Below are 19,254 nucleotides of genomic sequence, written 5' to 3' on the forward strand. Positions count from 1 at the left end.
GAACCAATTAAAGGGTGTTGAAGGCTTCCACTCAACAACACTAGCGTACTGGAGAGAGCACAGAGTGCTGTACCGCACGGGCGCTGTATGGAGCATTGTTAGAGCAACGCATTTACGTTACGTGCAGTACTAAGCGAGCACGGTGTACAGAGTGCCAGTAGAGCGGACATGTCTTGAAAGTTGAAGATTCTTGATCTGTTGACCCTGCGCAAGGAGGCAACTTGAAGCTGGCCTCTCCTTGGCCAGCGTGGGGTGGAAGACCTACTTTCAAGGTCTATAGATCGATATCCTAGCCATCAAGGGAAAGAAGGCTATTGATTATTTAGTTAATTCATCATTAGTAACCTTAACTTAACTATTATTATCCTTGTTTTATTGTATTCGAATACCCCAACATGATCAAACTGCAGCTATGCGCGTAGTCATGTTGGCTCGTCGTTTTTCCTCTTCTGGCTTTGGTTGAGAAACACTCTAGCAAAGGTCTATCGCATCCACAGAGACATGAAAGCCTCTAGGACTGGAGAAGCAGTGGCTGGCTCGACATTCCTCATTGCCTGCTATATCAACAGCGATGTTCCCTCATGCGATGGGACGGACTATCGCCTCGTCTTCAATACACAATCCCAATACCTCAATCAACGACCCATCACCGCGACCATGTTGTTCCTTGCCTTGCTGGTGCTTATGCTCAGCCGGGTTATTGCCGCAACCGAAGGCCTGGACACGCTGTCATCTGAGTACAATGTGAACTGGACCGTCCAGGACGGCTGTGACTGCGACAACTGCACCTACCAGGCGCCGACCGACCATATCAAGGAATGCACAGGCATCAAGGGATTCAAGTACTGCGAGCTCACGAAGCCACGTGTATGGCATTATGCCATTGAGATTGACGTGGAACCCGGCTGGTGCCGCTCGGTGCTTGGGACGACATATTCTTTTACCGACTCGGAGCCGAGCACGTACCATGTGTCCTGCCACAAGCCTGGGCGGCATTACGTCCACTTCAACTCCAAGGACCCGAAAATCAGAAAAGTCGACATCTCAAAGGCCCAGAAGAAATGCGAGGCTTGAGCAGGACGGCGCGTCCATTTCCTGGCCTACTTTACGAACACGAGGCACGTTTCCGTGGTGCTCGGCGCAGACGTAGGTTGAGAGGCGGAACTGGGAGGCTTCACTGCATTGCACATTATTTGGAGAAACCGGAACTTGTATTCTGTCACAACAGCAAAAGCGGGATCCGCATGAATTTGACCTTGAGTACTATTCAACATATTCAGTGTCTTGGGGCTTCCGGTCGTTGTATGGAGTTCTTTCACGAGTTTAACCTCGGCCGACCGCGAAGCGAGTTCCTGTCTCTTCTTCTTCAAGATAGAAAAAAATATTACTGGCAACTGTATCCGGTAGCAGGCCCCGTGACCCCTTATTATTAACGAACCTCAGGAGGTAGCCTCCAGCCTCCATGGTTGCTACTTCGAAATCCTCGCGACGATTCTTGGAAACAAGTTCAAAAAGTTATTTCATTCCGCCTATTTTAGAGAGAAAGAGTAAAATACGCTAAAACATCCAAGCGTCAACATTTTATCCTCTGCATTGAGAGTTCACATTAGCTCTAGAACGGAACAACGTTAGGGACAGCAACTCACTGAAGGTATTTCAAGTCCACTAAAAGATCACCATGAATACCCCATATGGGATTCTTGTACAGGAAAGTGCCATGGCCGGGCAGGGCAAATTGATGGACGCGGGCAATATCCTTGTTGAGCCTTGGAAGGCACCCCTTTCTGAAAACGGGCAAAAACTCGTCCTTTGTCTTGCGAATCGCCTGCTTTAGGTCGTCCGCGATTTCTTTTCCGTCAAAGTTCTTGAAACTTTTAATATAGCCGTCGACTACGTAGGACTCTTCGGGAAGGTCGACGGTGGCGTATAGCTTGCCATCGTCGTCGACATGGAATGCAAAGTTGAGCGTCCATCGCACGCCAAAAATCATTCTGGGAGCAGTCAAGTTAGCGCAAGTTTCATCTTTTACAAGAAGGAAAAGAAAGATTAAGGAAAAGGGCCTGGTTTGTGCATACCTGACGAACGCGTATTCGATTTTGCCGTCTTTGCTAGCGATGTTCATGTCCCACTCGAATCTTGTGTTGCCGTTACACTGAACTATATTTGTGCCTGCTTTAACAGTCATGCTACACCAACTATCATCTGTACAGAGTTAGGCTGTCAATGGTGAGATGGGACGGGTCTCCTTACTCGCAACTTCGAGGGTACCAAACCACTTTTCGGCACAGCTCGCTGTCTTTGTCTCTGTTTTCCTCAAGCGCCAGAACCAGGACGCCTTGTCATTCAGAGGCCAAGCGTAGGAGTCGTCCCCGTGGGCTTCAGACTGGTTGATTCCATAATCGAAGCTGAAATCCGGCCTGAAGCCAACTTTTTCGTCGGGCAATAGCTTGAAATAATTGATCCTCATGTAGCTAGACATCACAACATTCACGTCATTGAGCAAAGCGAGGTCTTTCCGAAGCAAAAATCTGTCCCACATGATATCGTAGCTGATGCCGAGAGTCCCGTCAGAGCCGGCCATTGCCAGGTTTCCCTTCCAGGAGAGACTCGTGGCAGGCTTAGCCACTGCTGTGCTTCCCAGTATGAAAAGAAGCACGTTCCGGTCGCCAGCCGTCGTAAGCCCGTATACGGTGGTTCCAGTCTTTGGTTCTTTGTACGGATATGTATGCACATTCAGAATACCGGTAGGCGCGAATGCATCCGTACCTGGCGATACCTTTTGTGGTTCCTGCGTCTGGAGAGCATATGAAAAGGTCACATTGTCTCGTGCTTTTTCATGTATGGACTGAGCCCAATATTGCATAAGATGCAGGAAAGTTTGCAGTTGGAGACCTCTGAATGAGAACCCAGGTGTCTTAGTTAAAGCATGACTTTTCAGATGTTAGCACGTGTACAGCTACAAGACGGAAACAACAGACCTGTATGAAAAGACTTGGCTCTCTAAAGTAAACGGGTGAGTACATGCTCCGGTACCAAGAGAAACTAGTCTGGCTTACTAGTAAAATCGAGAAACAAAGCAAGGATGTCGAAATCACCAGGCCGATTCAACTCCTGCACGAGGCGATCGCGCGTAGGCCCGCTGCCGAGTTTCATCTTCCCAACTTCCACCGGAAAGACGAGTTCCCAGCCTGAGAGATCAACGCTGACCAACCCAGTGCTAAAAGATAAGGCATGAGCAACCAAACATCGGGAGAGTGTAATTATTGCTTACCCTGTGTGGCTCGGAAGCTTGGCTTCGCCAGAAACGAAAAAGCAGTGGTAGAAAACGATGTTGTTCTCTTTGATACCATCTGCAATGGATATCTGTCCTGCTTTCGTCGTTGCACGGATGTATTTGCCGCCACGAGTAACGTTGATAGTTTTCAAGTCCTTGTTTAGGAAGAACAAGGCCCTGAGGTTGTAGTTGATTGCACCTTGGGTCAAGGCCACAACCTAAACGGACACAGATTTTAGTTGGTCATACATAGGGTGCTATGATGGTTTCATACCTGTGGAACTGTATGCCGCTCATTGACTAGGCACACCTCGTAATGAGATTCCTCTGCACTGGCACTGATACTGGCACCCAGAAACTCCATACTGTAGTTTAATTTTCTTTTCCCGGCAGTCTTGATAACAGATCGTGATTTGCACCCATGAACAACCTAGGGAAGAGGGAGTAGATATATCGACATACAACACATAGCCTAGGAAATATTGCGCTTCTACGATCATAGTACTCGTTATCGGTAAGAAGCACGGGAAATCTCAACTTGTGCTTCTTACCGATAACGAGTACTATGATCACGTAGAAGCGTATGGCGTTGGGTTTCTGGTTGTGGAGATTTCGCTGAGAAGCATCAACGAAACCAACTTCGCATGACACTAAAAGTATCAATCGATTCCCATGCAATTCTTTTTGCCATCTACGAGCTTCTTCAACTCTATTGATGTAACAAGTTGAGTGTGTATCCCGGTCCCTGTTGACAATTGCTAGGGGAGTTGCAGGGTGCCCGGCGGCTCCGTGTAACAGACAGAGGGTCGCAAATGTCAAATCATAGATTTGCAATGCTTTGGAATTTGCGATGGAGATGTTTTAGAGTAATGGTTCAGAACATTTCTTATATAAGGGGACCTACCGCGCTTCCTGTTAATTCTAGTTGCGGCTATCATCGCTCCAACTCCCATCTCATTGCCGGCTTTCTAATACCTGCAGAGCAAAGGTAACCCCGAGTCAATCACATCAAACACGATGGAAAATATCTCTGCAGATACCGAGCTTATGAAGCACTATGTCGCGGCACAAGGCATAGCAGAAACGGCTCGCCTGATCGCGCTGCGAGATGAGCACCACAACCTCATGATACTGGCTCTAGGTCACCTGTGGCGGGATGAAAAAACGCAACTATGTCGCTTCTATTTGCTAAAGAAGGGCACCTCGGGCCTGTACGAGGAGTTCGATCTGGGTGCGCATCTTGCATTACCCAGTGATTACAAGGCGGCGGCCATGCAGGCCGTTCAGGATCCGACAACCAGTCAGGTTTATCTGGCGCTGGCAATTGAAAAGAGTAGCACTGAGGGACAGTTGTTCCTATTGGAGCCTATGAGTCCTCAGGATCTCGTTCTCCCGTTCAGCAACCGAACGATCCCATTGACATCGTCGATGGGCCCATCTGAGAAGACTCAGATTGTGGACATATTCATGGTAAATCACAACCTTGTGCCAGATAAACCGCCGAGAAGAGACTCACGTGTCATAGGGACCGCCTACAAAAGGCATTTATCCTACCTTATTGCTCACTTATAAGCCTTTGAACCAGCTAGGAACAGTCGATGTCATGGCTGTGGTAGTTGACCGTATCGCCGGCTCCACATGGACTTTGCGAGTAGAAAAGCAGCTTTTGCCTTCCAATGCCACCAAGATTTTGGCTCTTCAGCCGCTTACAATCGAATGGATGAGCGATGACAACCCGGAGAAAGCTGTCAACACAGCAGCAATAGCTTTCCTATACGACGAGGGACCAGGCACTTACCTCAATATCAAGGCGCTGAACAAAAGGCGATCGGTATTTGTTCTCGAATGTCCTAAAGATTCGACGACCATGGCTACTATACCGCAGCAAAATGGCTTTGCAGATCTCCTCGTCGGAGGAGCAGATCTGCACTACTTCCCCCACAGCAGTCTGACAAAAAGAAGAGCTGCTGGTCTGTCGCTGTCGAAACATTCGACAACTCCGTTTGACTGCACCAACGGGCTTTTCGTGGCGCATTCGCCCCTTGATCAAAGCATCTCCATCTGGGGCGAGAGCGCGAGACGTGGCATCAGCTACCTGATCCCGGACTCACTCACAAACAATACAAAGTCGCCCGTGTCCTTGATTCCGGACGGGAAAGGTGGTAATTTTACCGCGTTCAAGGCTGCAGAAGGACAATTGGAGCAGTACGTCTACCACAGCGGAGAAAAGGAAGTGTCAGTATTGGAGATGAACGCGGTCAGCGGTTACTGGAACAGCGTGCCGCTTTTGATCCGGAACATGGATCACGCGTCCGAGTTCCAAGCCCATGTCACGCACGTGGTGGTCATGGATGGCAAAAAGATGCCCCTTCCCAATCATCAGCTGCGACTGCACAGCGACAGCCGCACATCCACGCTGGTGAATGGCGTGGCTAGTGAGGTTGGACCCGGTGTCCAGGGGACAGAGGTGAAAACTGACTCAAGAGGATGTCTCAGTATCACGACTCCATGTGACTCGTTATTCTCCGAAGTCTTCACTTTGACAGACGTGAAAACATCCAAAACCTGCACCGTTGACCCGAATGTCAAGGCCAAGGAGGCATTGCGACGGGTATCGGACCCAGACGGGCTGCGAAAAGATCCAATGCTGCTGAAGCACATCGGAAATAGAGAAGATGACATCAAGGAAGTATCGACCGCGATAAAATGTATGATGTCGGTGATTGACGGAAATGTTACCCCGCCAAGCGCTACCTACGTCGGGTCAGTACCACATGACCATCCGATCGTCTTCAACATCATTGACAGTATTACCGAACTGGGACGTGTGAGTTATCAATTTGCTTTAAGTGAACACAGCATTCTAAGTTGGTGAAAACAGCAAGCTTTGCATTGGTTTCATGAGAAATTTGAAGCGGTCAAGAATTGGCTCGTACGAAAGATCAAAGACGGCTATGAGTTTATTCTACACGTCGGAGAGGCGGCATACCGCTGGATCGTGCGCACCGCTTCGGAGGCATGGAACGGCATCAAACTTCTTGTCAACAAGATTCTCAAATTCGGCAAGGAAGTTATCGAGTGGATTGGGTATATATTCGAATGGGGCGACATTGTCAAGACGCACAACTCCGTGGCACACCTGGCGAGATCGGCACTCAAATGCGCACCCGACTACATTGAGACGTTGAAGAAAAAAAGTGACGTTTTTCTAGCCCTGCTGAAAACGAATATAGGGAACTGGGGGCATGAACCGGTCCCTGGCGACTTGCAGTTATCCGCTCTCGACAAGCCTCCGCCGGGTCAGAACAACTCTACCGCGCTCACATCGAGCAAAGTAAACTGGGCTGTCAATCTGGTAACTTTGATATTTTCTCACAGTGATGTTCCAGGTCCCAGTCATTCTCACTAACTTTGATGTCTAGTTTCATCACGGCGGTGCTCAGGGACTCAGCATCGTGGGCGACAGCCGCTCCGTGGGCGATGGGGGCGATGCGAAGCTGCAGCATTTCTTCGATACATTCCTGGCCAAAGCTGCCAAGGATGGGGAGGCGATTATGTTGCATCTCGGAGAGGCGCTCGTCAAGCTCTTTACGGCAGGATCATGGCCGCAGGTGGCGGCGATTTTGAGGACGCTGTCTGCAGCAACCATGATGAGCATCGTGGATATTATCCAAACTTTGATACATGGATTCTTGGATGTGCTGGAGACAGTCATACGCGAGTTTGCCGCGCTGATTGACCACGAGATCAGGATCCCTGTCATCTCTGCTCTCTACAAGTCATGGACCGGATCAACTTTGACAGTTTTGGACGGCTTGGCCCTCCTGGTCGCCTTTCCTACAACGATACTACACAAAATGATCTACAAAAAGGCACCCGTGGATGCGACCCAGGTGGACTACAAGACTATGATTGCTGGCCAGCAGTTCAACGACAGCGCTTACTCTCTGAATTGCCTCATGGGTGTGACACACATGTTCTCGCAAGTCTTTATGCAGATTGTCGATACAGTGAGTACGGTGATCAGCGTGAGCTACGTTGACATGGACGGCTCATCCTCTGGGCGCATAAGCGAGCGCCATGGTCACAAAGGTACGCCGTCCGAGCTCGTGAGCATAGGGCCTGCGGGAGGCAAAGGTCTGCCGTCCAAACTCTGGGACGAGTACGGTCGCCCAGTCAAGAATGTTTTCTCGGTAATTGGTGTAGTCTTCTCCGTTCCATTTGTAAAGGCCTCCCACATGGACCTGCGCTGGGCATCCTGGGGCCTTGGTGTTGGCAAAGCGAGCTTGACGATCCTCCTGCGCTACATCGAGGCCGCCATGAAGGAGAAGATTTTTGCGGTGCTCGAGTGTCTGCTGGGAACGGCCAGCTTCGGCACCATCTTGGCCGTCAAGGTGTTTGAGTACAAGGAGAACACTACGGCAGAGTCCAACATGTGGACCACGCTTGACGTCAATATCGCGGTATTGTCAGAGGCTGGATTGATTGTGGGCGATATCGGGCACTTTCTCCCGCCTGGTATGGACACCAAGTAATTTCCATTCTGTGGTTGAGTTGTCGCTGACGTATTGAACTAGCTTCTCCCAGCCGAGCAACTGCCGAGGGCATATCACTAGGGCTTGACATCGCCAGCTACATTGTCATCGGGTCGCAATTGTGGGGTAAAGCAGCGAAGAAGCATTACTATGGAATCATAAACATTTAGCAGGATAGTAGGAGGTTAGTAGGTAGAGACTCGGAGTACAAGTATATATACTTGGACTACAATTCCATGATGTGCTATCTGACAACAAATAAGATGAGAATTCCTACTATTAGATCTGAAATGGTTGTCTAGTTCTAGCGTATATAAAATTCGAATTCAATGGGGCCTTTACCTATATAAATAGGATGCATGACAGTGGCATGAAGCGACTGGCGCGATTTTCTGGACCTGGTAGAAGATGGAATCATGTGTAATTAGGAGACGGCGCGTCATCATTTACACGGATAACGACAGCTTGGTGGCGTGGTACCCGGGAGATTGCTTCTCACTCGCCTCAGTCGGCCACTTCGGAGATATAAATTCTGTGTCTCATGAAAGTGAGGAGCTGGTTATGGCTGCCAGGTGCCATTTCCCATGTTGTCTGGTTGTTTGCGTGCGTTGCGTCATCAGTTGCTCCCAGTGGTCAAGCCTCGATAGTACAGTGCGCGGGGTCGCCTCGGCGATGTGGGCTTAGCGCCGAAGCCGGCGGCGTGCTTAGATATAAACCACGCTGGCAATCACCATTTCGTGCGCGTTTCAAATTGCAAAACAAGAAAAAACCATCAGGAATCGGAACCATGAAGTCTGCCAATACCAACGCGCTGTACTCCAACGACGCCGTCACCGACAGCGTCGTCGACTACGCGGCGGCGCACTCGGAGGCGCTGCCGACGCACATCAGCGACTACCACGCGCGCATCGTGGCCAGCCATCCGCGCATGGACTACATGATCTCCAACCTGCAGGGGCAGTTCCAGACGTTTATCGCGCGCGCCGTCGGCGCCAAGCGCGTGCTCGAGATTGGCGCCTTTGTCGGCTACTCGGCCATGGTGTGGGCGCACGCGGTCGGCCGCGACGGCAGCGTCACCACGCTCGAGTTCAAGCCCGAGTATGCGGACGCGGCCCGGGCTGCGTTCCAGGAGAATGGCGTGGAGAATGTGGAGGTGATTCAGGGCGACGCCCTCGAGACGTGAGTGTTCCTTTGGCGATGCGTGGGGTTTTGTACTGACAAAACTTTGCTAGCCTGGCCAAGCTCAGCCCCGAGGAGCCGTATGATCTCGTCTTTATTGATGCCCAGAAGACGGGCTACCCGGCGTATCTGCGCACGATTCTCGAAAAGTCGCAGCCGGGCGCCGGCGCGGGACGCCTCCTGCGCAAGGGCGGCGTCATCCTCGCCGACAACATCCTGCGCCGCGGCCTCGTGGCCAACGACAGCGAGGAGAACCCGTGGGCGGCGGCGGGCGCCAAGGACCGCGAGCGCAGCGAGTACGAAAAGGACAATGACGTGGAGGCGCTCCGCGAGTTCAACGACCTGGCGTTCAAGAGCGAGAGGTTGGAAGCGTTTCTGATGCCGCTGTTTGACGGGGTTGGCATGTCGATGCTGCGTGACTAGAGCGTGTAAGAGCCTGGTCCGTTGCAGGTAGCGAGCGGACTTGGCGGAAGTAGTATACAAAGTAGCCACTGGGATTGAGCGCAGACGTGAAAAAAAAACAAGAAAAAAAAACAGAGAGTACTGTCATTGTTCGATGTCAAAGAATAGTGCAGTAGGCGAGGAAATCTGCCTCACCGGTTTTGAGGCGCCCTGGTAGCTCAGGTGAACTTGGCAGGTGTGTGAAATTTGGTGTCTGGCGGCTCGTCGCAAAGACGCCAGGAAACGTGCCGTGATTGATGGGCGGTAGTAATTAATGTGTACATGGCTTGTCATTGTTGCGTGACCTGGCTGTAGAGTGAGATTGCGGGCAACAGGGTGGTGTCTCGAGATAGTCATCGACCTCGTAACTGGAGATGGACAACACGAGCGACGAGGCCCTTCGCAACAAGGTTTGGCGAGCGAAAATGTGGCGGAACCGTTGAAACTACGCCATGGATCTGAAATGCCGCTCGTAGATTGAACTCTAACTAAACCTTCCTCACTATTGAGTCATGATACGCACCTTTCCAGTAACGAGGCGGAATCCGAGCACCATGCTAAAACGGAGCCATCTGATCAAGGGCGCCCAATGACGTTAGCCTAGTAAAAGGAATCTGTCGAGACGAAGCTCCTGATCGGAACATGTCAAACAAGCCGTGCCGCCTTGCAAAAGGAAAAAAAAAAAAAAGATAAAGAATGCTGGTAACAACAATGGCCATTGCAGCACGCCACAACTGGGCTTTAACCATGTCCGGTTAACGACACCGCGAAATGGGAGATGGAGCTGAACCGCTGTTTTGTTCTAGTCTTGTGCTTTTTCGCCTCCAATGCACGGGGTGTGGTGTGCCCATGCATCCGGCGCAGCATCAAAATCCCCGGGCGGCGGATGAAAAGGGGAGGAGGGGGGGGGTGGTCAGAAAGCAAGGGGGCGCGTTACATGGACCGGGCGGGAAAACCATGCCAAGCAAGTCCGCCTCGGAGGTGCATCGAGGGCCTCAGCTGAGGGGATTTGTTTTTAGAAGAAAGAAAAAAATTGGCACGAATTCCGCCGCCTATCGACGTTGGGGGACAACGGCGGAACGGAGCCGATCAGGGGTCCCCCTGGGGATTGTGACGTTTTGCCCCCAAGGAAATCACGTTGAGACGATCGGCTGCCGAAAGCCTCGGGGGTGAAACTAGGTTTCTAGATAACTAGGGGTCTGCCACGATTCAGCACTGATACTGGGTTGTGGTGCGTGATGAGCGAATGACTGACTCTTCAGTGACTCGTCTCCTCCACGCTACGAATCGAGAAACAGAATGGCTTGGGCCGCTGAAATCCTGTCGATGCACGTGGCGGAGTCGATTGCAGCAGCCCAGCCCCGAAGCGAGATTAGCCTTTGAGCGTGCGTTGTTCGAATATAACACCTGTTAGGTACATGATGGACTTGTAAAGGCCGCTCTTGGTCGCAGTTGGGCCCCCGCAGACAAAGGACAATTGGATGCTGTCATCTCGGCCGTGTCTTGGGGAAATACTGGCAACTAGATGGCCGGAGAATCGGCGAATTACGTAGTCATCGACAAAGATGGCCATCTCCGTACTCGTACAGATTTCGCCAACCGAGTATCAAGAAAATAGTTGGACACAGAGAGAGAGAGAAGGAGACCCCTACACAGTTGGCGTGGTCAGCTCCCTTTAACCCGCCAAAAATTACCGCTTCGGGCACTGGGGCTGGTTAGGGTTCCGCGGGGGCTGGAATGAGCAGGGATGTCAGGAATCGCCGGCCGGCAAGTGCTGAATACAATGACTCTGACAAAGTCCAGGTTCATCAAGCTGCGGGATTCGCAGGTTGGTCGGGTGTCTGACAGGTGAACCGTGCAGACGTGTGGCCGATCTATGGAAACAGGGAAACAGGGAAACAAGAGTCAAGGCAAAGGCTTCTCAACGACGAATCATGATACGCTCGCCGGCACTTCAAGCCAGAGATTCAGGTGGCGCGCTCAGCTGCGCTCCAAGCCCAAGGGCCGAGAGCGCGAAATACGACCCGGATTCCTGTGCGCGCCAGATCTGGGCAACGGGAGAGAAAGACGCACTTGCGTATGTAGTCTGTGCAGTTGGGGGTGAGGCTGAATCTTGGTAGAGTTGCTGTGAGCCAATATTGCGGTGGTGGCGCCTGAAGGAACTCGGGAGCGGCAACCCGGAGCTGCTGCCACTCACAGCTGGCAGGGGACGTCATGATCCTCCTTGATGTTTGTGTCCTCTACAAAAGACTTGTGAGCAAGCTTATACGGCACTTTGCAGATGCATTACGCGATGTACTCGGTACACATGGCTAGATGCACATGGCTGATGTGGGGGCCTAGGTATGTAACGTATGTAACTAGTACATAACAGCCGCTTCTGATAATCTAATTCGTACAGTATTCGGATTTAGTATCCGTCACGAGAGCTGCTTTGTCTCAGCAGGGGCCAACAAGACGGGGCGGAAGTGCCTATCTACAAACTATGTACTTCGTACTCCAGTATGTACATCATTCTACACCAATCTGTATACCAGCATCGGCGCAAAAACAAAGTGCGACACACTCCAAAACCATCGTGCCTCATCTTTTCCCTCCCCACAAAGTCGATGGTTCCAGCCCGCCACTCGAGCGCCCAGACATGGGCACCCATGCAACCACCAAGGTTAACGCCTGCAGACGGACAGCGGGCAGACGGACAGACGAAAAAATCCAGAGCGCATGGGCGTGTGTTTCCGCCCTGTCTTTTGTCCATAATAACCTTGTTCAACATTGCCCCCAGGCTGAACAAAAACACCCACCCGTCGGTGCGGAATCTGGCCGCTTACACGAGTGAACTCAACGGGCTTACCCACCACCACAAGAGGATTGTTGACACTATACTCTGTGATTGTAGAAAAACTCAGGGTCGCTCAGCGTTCGAGCTCACCCACGGCCAAGCATGCTGTCTCACCTCAGAAATCGGGGCTTGGTTCCCGCTTTCGGTCATCGAGGGAGCAGAGAATGGCCGCGCAAAGGCTGCACTGGCGTACACGGTCTGTCTATTTTCTCTGTGCCATGACGGATTACATGGGGGGGAGGGGGGTGAAGGGCTGTCTAGTTCGAGCCGCTCTTACACGCCCTTTGACACCAAAACACTCCTCCACCGAGGCTGTTTCCCTGGTCCCAGTCACCATCAACTCCGGTGATCTCGGTTGGCTCCGCGGCGTGCGTCGTGCCCAGTGCTTTTTTCCCTGCGACTGCGCGTTTCCATTAATAGGACTTGGGCGCCTTGGTTTTTTTTTTTTTGCGTCGTAGCCATGAAGCCAGAAATACCATATCAGCGTATTGCGGAAAACGAGGCCATCCGCAGCCGTTCCTTGTCTCTCTTGCCAGCACAGATGCGATAGCAACCCCCCGAGACGAGCTGTATAAAACGATACAGTCTACCCAGTCTACAAAACAGTACGGGTTGACTGCTTTTGCTTGACAGAACAGGAAATCGAAACCCCCCTCCCCCGACTTGTACACGATGAGTCACGCCAAGTTTGTGCTTCTGCAGGAGCCCATTGCGGCCTCGGAAGCGTCCAACCTGCTCTGCCGCGTCGTCGCCTCCAAGACGGCGCCGCTCATGGCCGCCGCGCCCTTCCTCCGCAGCCCCGGCGCCGACAGCAGCCACAGCACCCCCGGCGCCGCGGCGGTCGTGCCCAAGTGCTCGGCGCCGATCCGCCTCGCCGACTTCATGGCCATGGCGCGCAGCCAGGGCGTGGCGGCGCACGTCGCGCGGCTGCTCGACGGTCCGCGGCTGCTGCGCATGGACGACCAGCAGCAGCAGCAGCAGCAGCACGGCGTGCTGCTCGAGTGCCGGCTGGTGCGGCGGTACGTCGTGGCGGACCCGGCGACGGCGTTTTACGCCCTCATGCACGCCCCCGACGACGGCGGCCGCTACGCCCGCGACGTCCGCGCCCTGCTCGAGCAGTGCGCCGACCGCCAGGGCTACTTCCTCACCGGCGTCCTGACCGCCACCGACGACGCCTGGCTCGTCGGCGCCACGCAGCAGGAGCTGCGCCAGTTCGACATGTACGCCGACGGCAGCAGCACCCTGCCCTTTCTCTACCAGGACCTGCTCGGCGGCCCGCCGGAAATGGCCGCGTTCGCGCACCACCAGCAGCCGAAGCAGATGCCGCGCGAACACATCTTTGCCGCATCCTACAGGGTCGCTAGGATCCCGCGCGGAGCGTCGTCCCCCGCCTCGCCCGAGTCCGCCCCGGGACAGCGCTCGCCGGGAAGCACGCCGCCGGGGCGCCCGCGGCGCCCGAAGCGCAGCAACGGATACCACCTCGCGCCGCGACGCGCGGAGGAGCCCTGGCCGACGAGCAACGGCAGCAGCCCGGAGACGGCGCCGTACTACGACGACAGCGTGAGGCTGGACGACGATGACGGCCTGGGGCTGCAGATGGAGGAGGCGCCGTTTATCATGGTGTGAGAACAATGCGCGAAGCATACGAGCTTGAAGGAGACGAATGAAGATGCGATAAATTACTGGCCCTGTCGGGAGGTACGCACGGGCTGGACAGCACCACCGGCGGAAGCAGAGCCGTGCCAGGCAGATTTTTTTTAAATCAGTGAAACCGAACTCGGCGCCGAATCCCAATAACGCTATCCGCCCTCTTTTACGCGGTCATCTTGGAATCAATTTCCCGCCTCTGATTGACAGGCCTACCATTACTTACCCTAGGTATGCCGCGGCTCTCCTCCCGGGCGGACAGGAGAAGGCGACACCAACCACCACATGATGACACTTCTCATCACAAATGGGGCCAGGAATAAGTCTGGACCGTAAGATTGGCCGAGGGGGGCATGTTTACATGCAGAGGATAGAACGGCACACAATTGCGCAGGGACACAGGGGCCCATGTACACCATCTCTTGTAACAAGGCAGAACCATAGATAGACACACAGCACACTATACCCAAGAACCAATAAGATACCAACGACCAGGCGTCACGTTTTACTTGAAGCGCCTGCAGGCCGTCCCAACGCGCATTGACGGGCGGGCGCAAGCTTGCCGAAAACGCCACACGGTTCGCCTCACTTGGCCCTTGGCCGCGTGGGCATCTTCACTGGTGCTGCTACGACTGTGTCGAAAGATTGAAAAAGGCAGAGTCGGGAGTGTTTTCTGTTCTGAAGAAAACATAATCTGTAGCTAGAAAAATACGCAATCAAACCAAATATCAAAAACTTGACAAACTGGCCATGAACCGGTCCCGGTCCGTGTCCCGCCGCCCATCGGTGGTCCGGCACAGAGACGAGAGCCCCTCACCCGCGCGCTCCCGCTCCCGCTCCTTATCCGCTGCCTCGTCGCATCGAGCTGGCCCGCGCTCCCGATCGCAGTCTCGCGGTCCGCAAGCCCGCCAGCCCAACACGAACAACAGCGCCAGCAGCAGCAACCGCCTCTCCACCTCGGCCGGTGTGCTGGCCGGCATCGGTCTCGCTGCGCTGGTCGTACGCAAGCTCTGGCCCAAGGCAGAGAGAGAGGACCGGAGCGGCGGCGGCAGTCGTGCACGACGAGGCAGCAACGCTGTGCAGGACCAGCGGGGCCCGCGTCGACAGCCGAGCAGCGTGGCGAGCCGTGGCTACGGACAGCCGCGGTGGGCGGTGACGGGCGGGGAGTCGAGTCGCGTTCCCCGGGAGACGGAGCGGCCGCTGCGCAGCTGGGCCGGGCACGATGCGAGGAGCCACGTGGAATCGGGCTCGGGCTACCGTCGCAGATACAGCTAGGTATATTTCACTAGATGGATAGAAGGCGCTGGGGGAACACGGTACTCTGACGGTAACTTCTGATGTATACATCATAATACAGTATATTTATTCTCGGTCCTAAATGCTGTTTATTTTTATTTTAAACGGTCAGTCTTGGGGGCTCGTCATGGCGCAGTCGGCTGAATCCGACACCGGACTGCTCGTAGGGGGCTCCTCCGTGTCGATGAACCTTTCCCGAGGCAGAGCTTGTTGCCAGCCTTGCCCAGTGGCCATGACCGCCTCGGTCGACAGACAGTCTCCGAAATATCTCTCCTTCCTGGTCGTGCGACGCTCGCCGCCTTCCAGGGCCGAGTACGCACTGCGCGTGGTGCGCATGCGCTTGCGCCGGCCACCGTCGCCGAGCAGATCGTTGAGGCGCTGCCGATCCTGCATCAGCTGGTCGTCGTAGTGCACGATGCTGCGGACCCACGGCGCCACCTCTACCACGATCATGGTCATTGTGCGGTCAAAGACGGACGGGTCGAGGCTCATGCTGCCAACGGCCTTGGGAGACACGGCGATGGGATCAAACGCAACGGCAACGTCGTATCGTGTCAGCTGGTGATTGTCCTTTTCGTGTTGGGCTTCTAGAATGGCCGTCGTCTTTTGCTCGCCATAGGCCTGGCTGGTACTGTGAGGAGCCGAGGATGCGAGACTGGTAGCCGACGTTTTGAGCTTGCTGAGTGCCAAAGCGGAGAGGGCCGAGGAGACTGCGACGCGCGAGCAGAAATGGGGCTGGAGAGAATCTGCCTGAAGCAAGGCGTGAGCTACCGTAAAGTCGTCTCTCGAAGCAATGGGCATTTCTGGCAACGTTGGGTCAAGCATCTCGTCCAGCTCCAAACCCAGCGCCCCTGCTGCACAAACATCGGCACAGCTCAAAGCATCGTAATACTCAGTGTATGCCTCAAGATTCTTGGCTCGTTGCTGTCGACTCATGGGATCTTGTAAAGTGGCTGCACTGAGGGGGCCCAAATCCTTGGTGCCGTGCCAGTCACTCAGATCCTGACGCCAAAACTGCCAAGCCTGTTCAGCAGCCTCTTGTTCCATGGCTTGTGTGTCTGGGGCAGCGACAATGCGGTCGCGGCTAAGCCAGCCCATACCAGTCTGATATGTATCCCCGCTAATTACACGAACGACTTGACCTTGTTTATCCAGATCAATCCCTTTCGGCCAGCGTAGGTAGAACCAGTCATGGCCGCCTCTCCGGTCCCCGACACCAATCTGACACCAGAACTGCAGGTCTGTAATGGTGCCGCGCAGGTCAAAATTTCGGCATCGATAGAGTGCTTGCACCGCGTGGCGTTTCAAGGCATGACCTTCATTCGCAGCAATGAGGAGGCATGTGTCTACTGCAAGATGCTCTGGCGGCGGTGAGAAGCGAAAAATGCCATGCAAATCAAGTGTGTGTATCGGGACCGCGCTTTCGTCGTTGCAAGTGAAGATGAACGGTCTCTTAGACTGAGCCATCAATGACTGTAGGCTTGCCCAAAATTGCTTATCTTCGTCGAACAAAATGTCGACCTCTTCCACCAGGATTAGTGACTGCTTCTGTGACTTGGACGAAGGGCTTCTGCCCCCGACATCTGCCCTGGCACGAGTTTTGTCCAGATGTTTCTTCTTCTTCTTCTCGGCGTTTGGTTTGAAGAATGATGTCATTGTATTTTGTTTGTTCGAGCTTATTTGTTCTTCGGCTGGAGCTGTTGAGCCCGTGCCTTCAGAACGATGCTGCACGAGATGATTACGTGTCATATCGCCAACTCTTTCCAAGATATCCTTGCCACTGCGGCGAGTGCTAGAGTTGATTTCAAATACTTCGAATCCCAACTCTTTTGCAACTGCATATACAGCGGCCGACTTGCCAGATCCGTGTGGACCGCTGATGAGTAAAGCATTCGCCAGCTTGGATGGATCTTTGCCCGCTAAATTTAATGATCTCGCCACTGAAGGTCGCAATCGTCGTTTCGCGTTTGGCGGTTGATCCTCCAAGTCGGACAGCTCATTCATTTCACCGCTTTCGTCCTCGCTATCCACGACAAAGCCGTCAAGCTTGCTCTTGCGCTTTTTCTGCTTTGTCTCGCCTTTCTGTTTCGCAGAACCATCCTTCGCGCTCTCCACGCCCTGTACTCGGAGCATCTCGAGCCATTGCTTCATTAACGGAACTTCTCTTCCAGGTTGTAGGACTTCTGCCGCTCCGACTGGCGCGTACTTGGAAGCCCATGACATGCTCTCACATGTTGATCGATCAAAGGCAGACAGTTGTCTGGCTAGCGATTGCCAGTGGCGACCTACAATCGGGTGCACCGGGTTTGACGGTTCTCGGGCAAGGTCGTCTTCGTCCATGTCATTTTGCGACGCGGTCAATGAAACTACCTCGGATTGTACTTCCGAGCGTATGCGCCTGGCGAGTTTATACCCGCTCTCAAAATGCCTGGTCGGTAGTCGCAATTCGACCGGAGGAGGTGTAAATAGATTGTCGTTTTTAGGTAGGCTGCGTTTCACGTTCGGTATGTCCAATTGCCCGCTGAGCAGGCCAAGAACTGACTCTTGCGAATTGACCGACACGGTTTGTCCTTTGAATTTCTTTCTGGGTCGATTAATCGGCGCCGCGATACATGGTGAAACCAGCTGCTCGGCTCCACGGGTGTGACTGAAGCCATTCGGTGGCCAGAGAGGGTGTTTTGCGCCAGGTATTCTCATGCCAGTGGGCTTGAGACCATAAGAGGGCACTTTGGCCGACAGGAAGACGTTTTGCGGTTTTCTCGGAGAGACTGGGGTTGACATAAAGACCGTGTCTCGCTTTTTCTCGCTTTTGGGCTGAGCGTCGGGTGGCTTTCCTTTCGCAAAAAACGGGTGCGGGGTTTTCGAAGCCGCCTGAGCTGCTTTCTCCTTGGGTTTATTATTGGCTTTTGACTTGAGCGCTTTCGTGGCAGGTTCGATCCGCAGCTGGCCGGATAATATTTGTACGATCTGGTCACCGATCCGTTTGCGGTCTTCGCCATTCTGGCCATATTTGATTGAGACAATTTTGGAATTGACCTTTGTCGCCTTTGGTTTGGGCGGCGACCCGAGAGTTCCAGTTCGCATGTTGAATCTCAACACCTTCTTAGGCGGTGCACTTTGCTGAGGCGTCGCTACCAACGAAGGCATCTCGTCGGTCGCGAGTCCTCCGGGCAAGGGAGATTCAGTCGCAGATTTCGGATACGCGGGAGCCAGAGATAGCGGCGCTTGAAACTTGGGATCGTTTGCAGAAGAGACTGGTAGATTTAGCCCGCTATGAAAAGTTGAGTTGGGGGTCGCGGGAGAAGATGTCAGAGGTGATTCTCCATCGATTGTCGAAACCATTGGTTGTGAACCTGCGCAGTACGGCGTTGACGCACCGCTGTGTTGAGATACGTTGACATAGTTTCTCATGAATTGCTGTTGGGGCGCAGTATGTTCGTTTGTCTTTATTCGTTTGGAGTCGTGCTCATTGTCTGCCTGCGTCGTGGGGACTGTCATTTGCTCCGGGTTTGCAACAGCCGGCGCTTTGACAAAGAGAGGGTGAAGTTTCCTCGAAGAACTATCACGAACTCCCTCATCAGCCATTGTCATTATCGCAATGTCTCCCATTGAATGGGAGACTCGTACAGCAAATGCCCTGGTTGGCGGTTTCAGGGCTCCTCCACTGCTGCACGTCTATGGCCACAAGTAGCTATCCATGTGGAAATAGGCTGCGATTGCAGGCGCGAGATAAATTCGCCAATAAGTGACGGTAAATAGGGGGTTGCTGGAGGTCCGACGACTCAATGATGTGTTGGGCGATTGGTGCAGAGTCGAACAATGCGGCAAGCAACCCCAGCGTCAAGCTTAACAATTAAAGACTGCAGACGCGTCGAGCTGTGACGCGCCGGTGTTAAAGGTACGTACCGTTGAAGCAATGGCAGACCCCACCTAAGAGTGTCTCACCGCCCGGCAGAGAGCCCCACTTCGACTTTTTTTTGGGGCCTCAGTAAATTTTTTGGTTGGTATTCATTCAGCGGCGGCATCTTGAGAAAAAAGTGTGA

The 19,254-nt window shown here is 53.4% G+C and overlaps 4 protein-coding genes across 4 annotated transcripts; 2 read left to right on the forward strand and 2 right to left on the reverse strand.

Annotated features, from left to right (window-relative positions):
• Positions 1 to 1,642: 1,642 nt before the first annotated feature.
• Positions 1,643 to 3,638, reverse strand: CCM_09499 (uncharacterized protein; the record flags this gene model as incomplete). Its single annotated transcript, XM_006674632.1, has 6 exons — positions 1,643 to 1,991; positions 2,076 to 2,169; positions 2,251 to 2,829; positions 3,057 to 3,202; positions 3,272 to 3,492; positions 3,549 to 3,638. The coding sequence occupies 6 exons, from the start codon at positions 3,636 to 3,638 to the stop codon at positions 1,643 to 1,645; spliced, it is 1,479 nt and encodes a 492-aa protein (XP_006674695.1).
• Positions 3,639 to 4,291: 653 nt separating this feature from the next.
• Positions 4,292 to 7,979, forward strand: CCM_09500 (uncharacterized protein; the record flags this gene model as incomplete). Its single annotated transcript, XM_006674633.1, has 5 exons — positions 4,292 to 4,744; positions 4,800 to 6,101; positions 6,156 to 6,629; positions 6,697 to 7,792; positions 7,852 to 7,979. The coding sequence occupies 5 exons, from the start codon at positions 4,292 to 4,294 to the stop codon at positions 7,977 to 7,979; spliced, it is 3,453 nt and encodes a 1,150-aa protein (XP_006674696.1).
• A 617-nt stretch (positions 7,980 to 8,596) lies between these two features.
• Positions 8,597 to 9,411, forward strand: CCM_09501 (O-methyltransferase family 3; the record flags this gene model as incomplete). The annotated part of the gene is made up of 2 exons (XM_006674634.1): positions 8,597 to 8,988; positions 9,042 to 9,411. The coding sequence occupies 2 exons, from the start codon at positions 8,597 to 8,599 to the stop codon at positions 9,409 to 9,411; spliced, it is 762 nt and encodes a 253-aa protein (XP_006674697.1).
• A 5,908-nt stretch (positions 9,412 to 15,319) lies between these two features.
• CCM_09502 (ATPase, AAA-type, core) lies at positions 15,320 to 18,802 on the reverse strand (the record flags this gene model as incomplete). Its single annotated transcript, XM_006674635.1, has 1 exon — positions 15,320 to 18,802. One exon carries the CDS (start codon positions 18,800 to 18,802, stop codon positions 15,320 to 15,322), a length of 3,483 nt encoding a protein of 1,160 aa, XP_006674698.1.
• Positions 18,803 to 19,254: the final 452 nt, after the last annotated feature.

This window comes from Cordyceps militaris (assembly GCF_000225605.1).
Source record: "Cordyceps militaris CM01 unplaced genomic scaffold CCM_S00009, whole genome shotgun sequence".
NCBI classification, from domain to species: domain Eukaryota; kingdom Fungi; phylum Ascomycota; class Sordariomycetes; order Hypocreales; family Cordycipitaceae; genus Cordyceps; species Cordyceps militaris.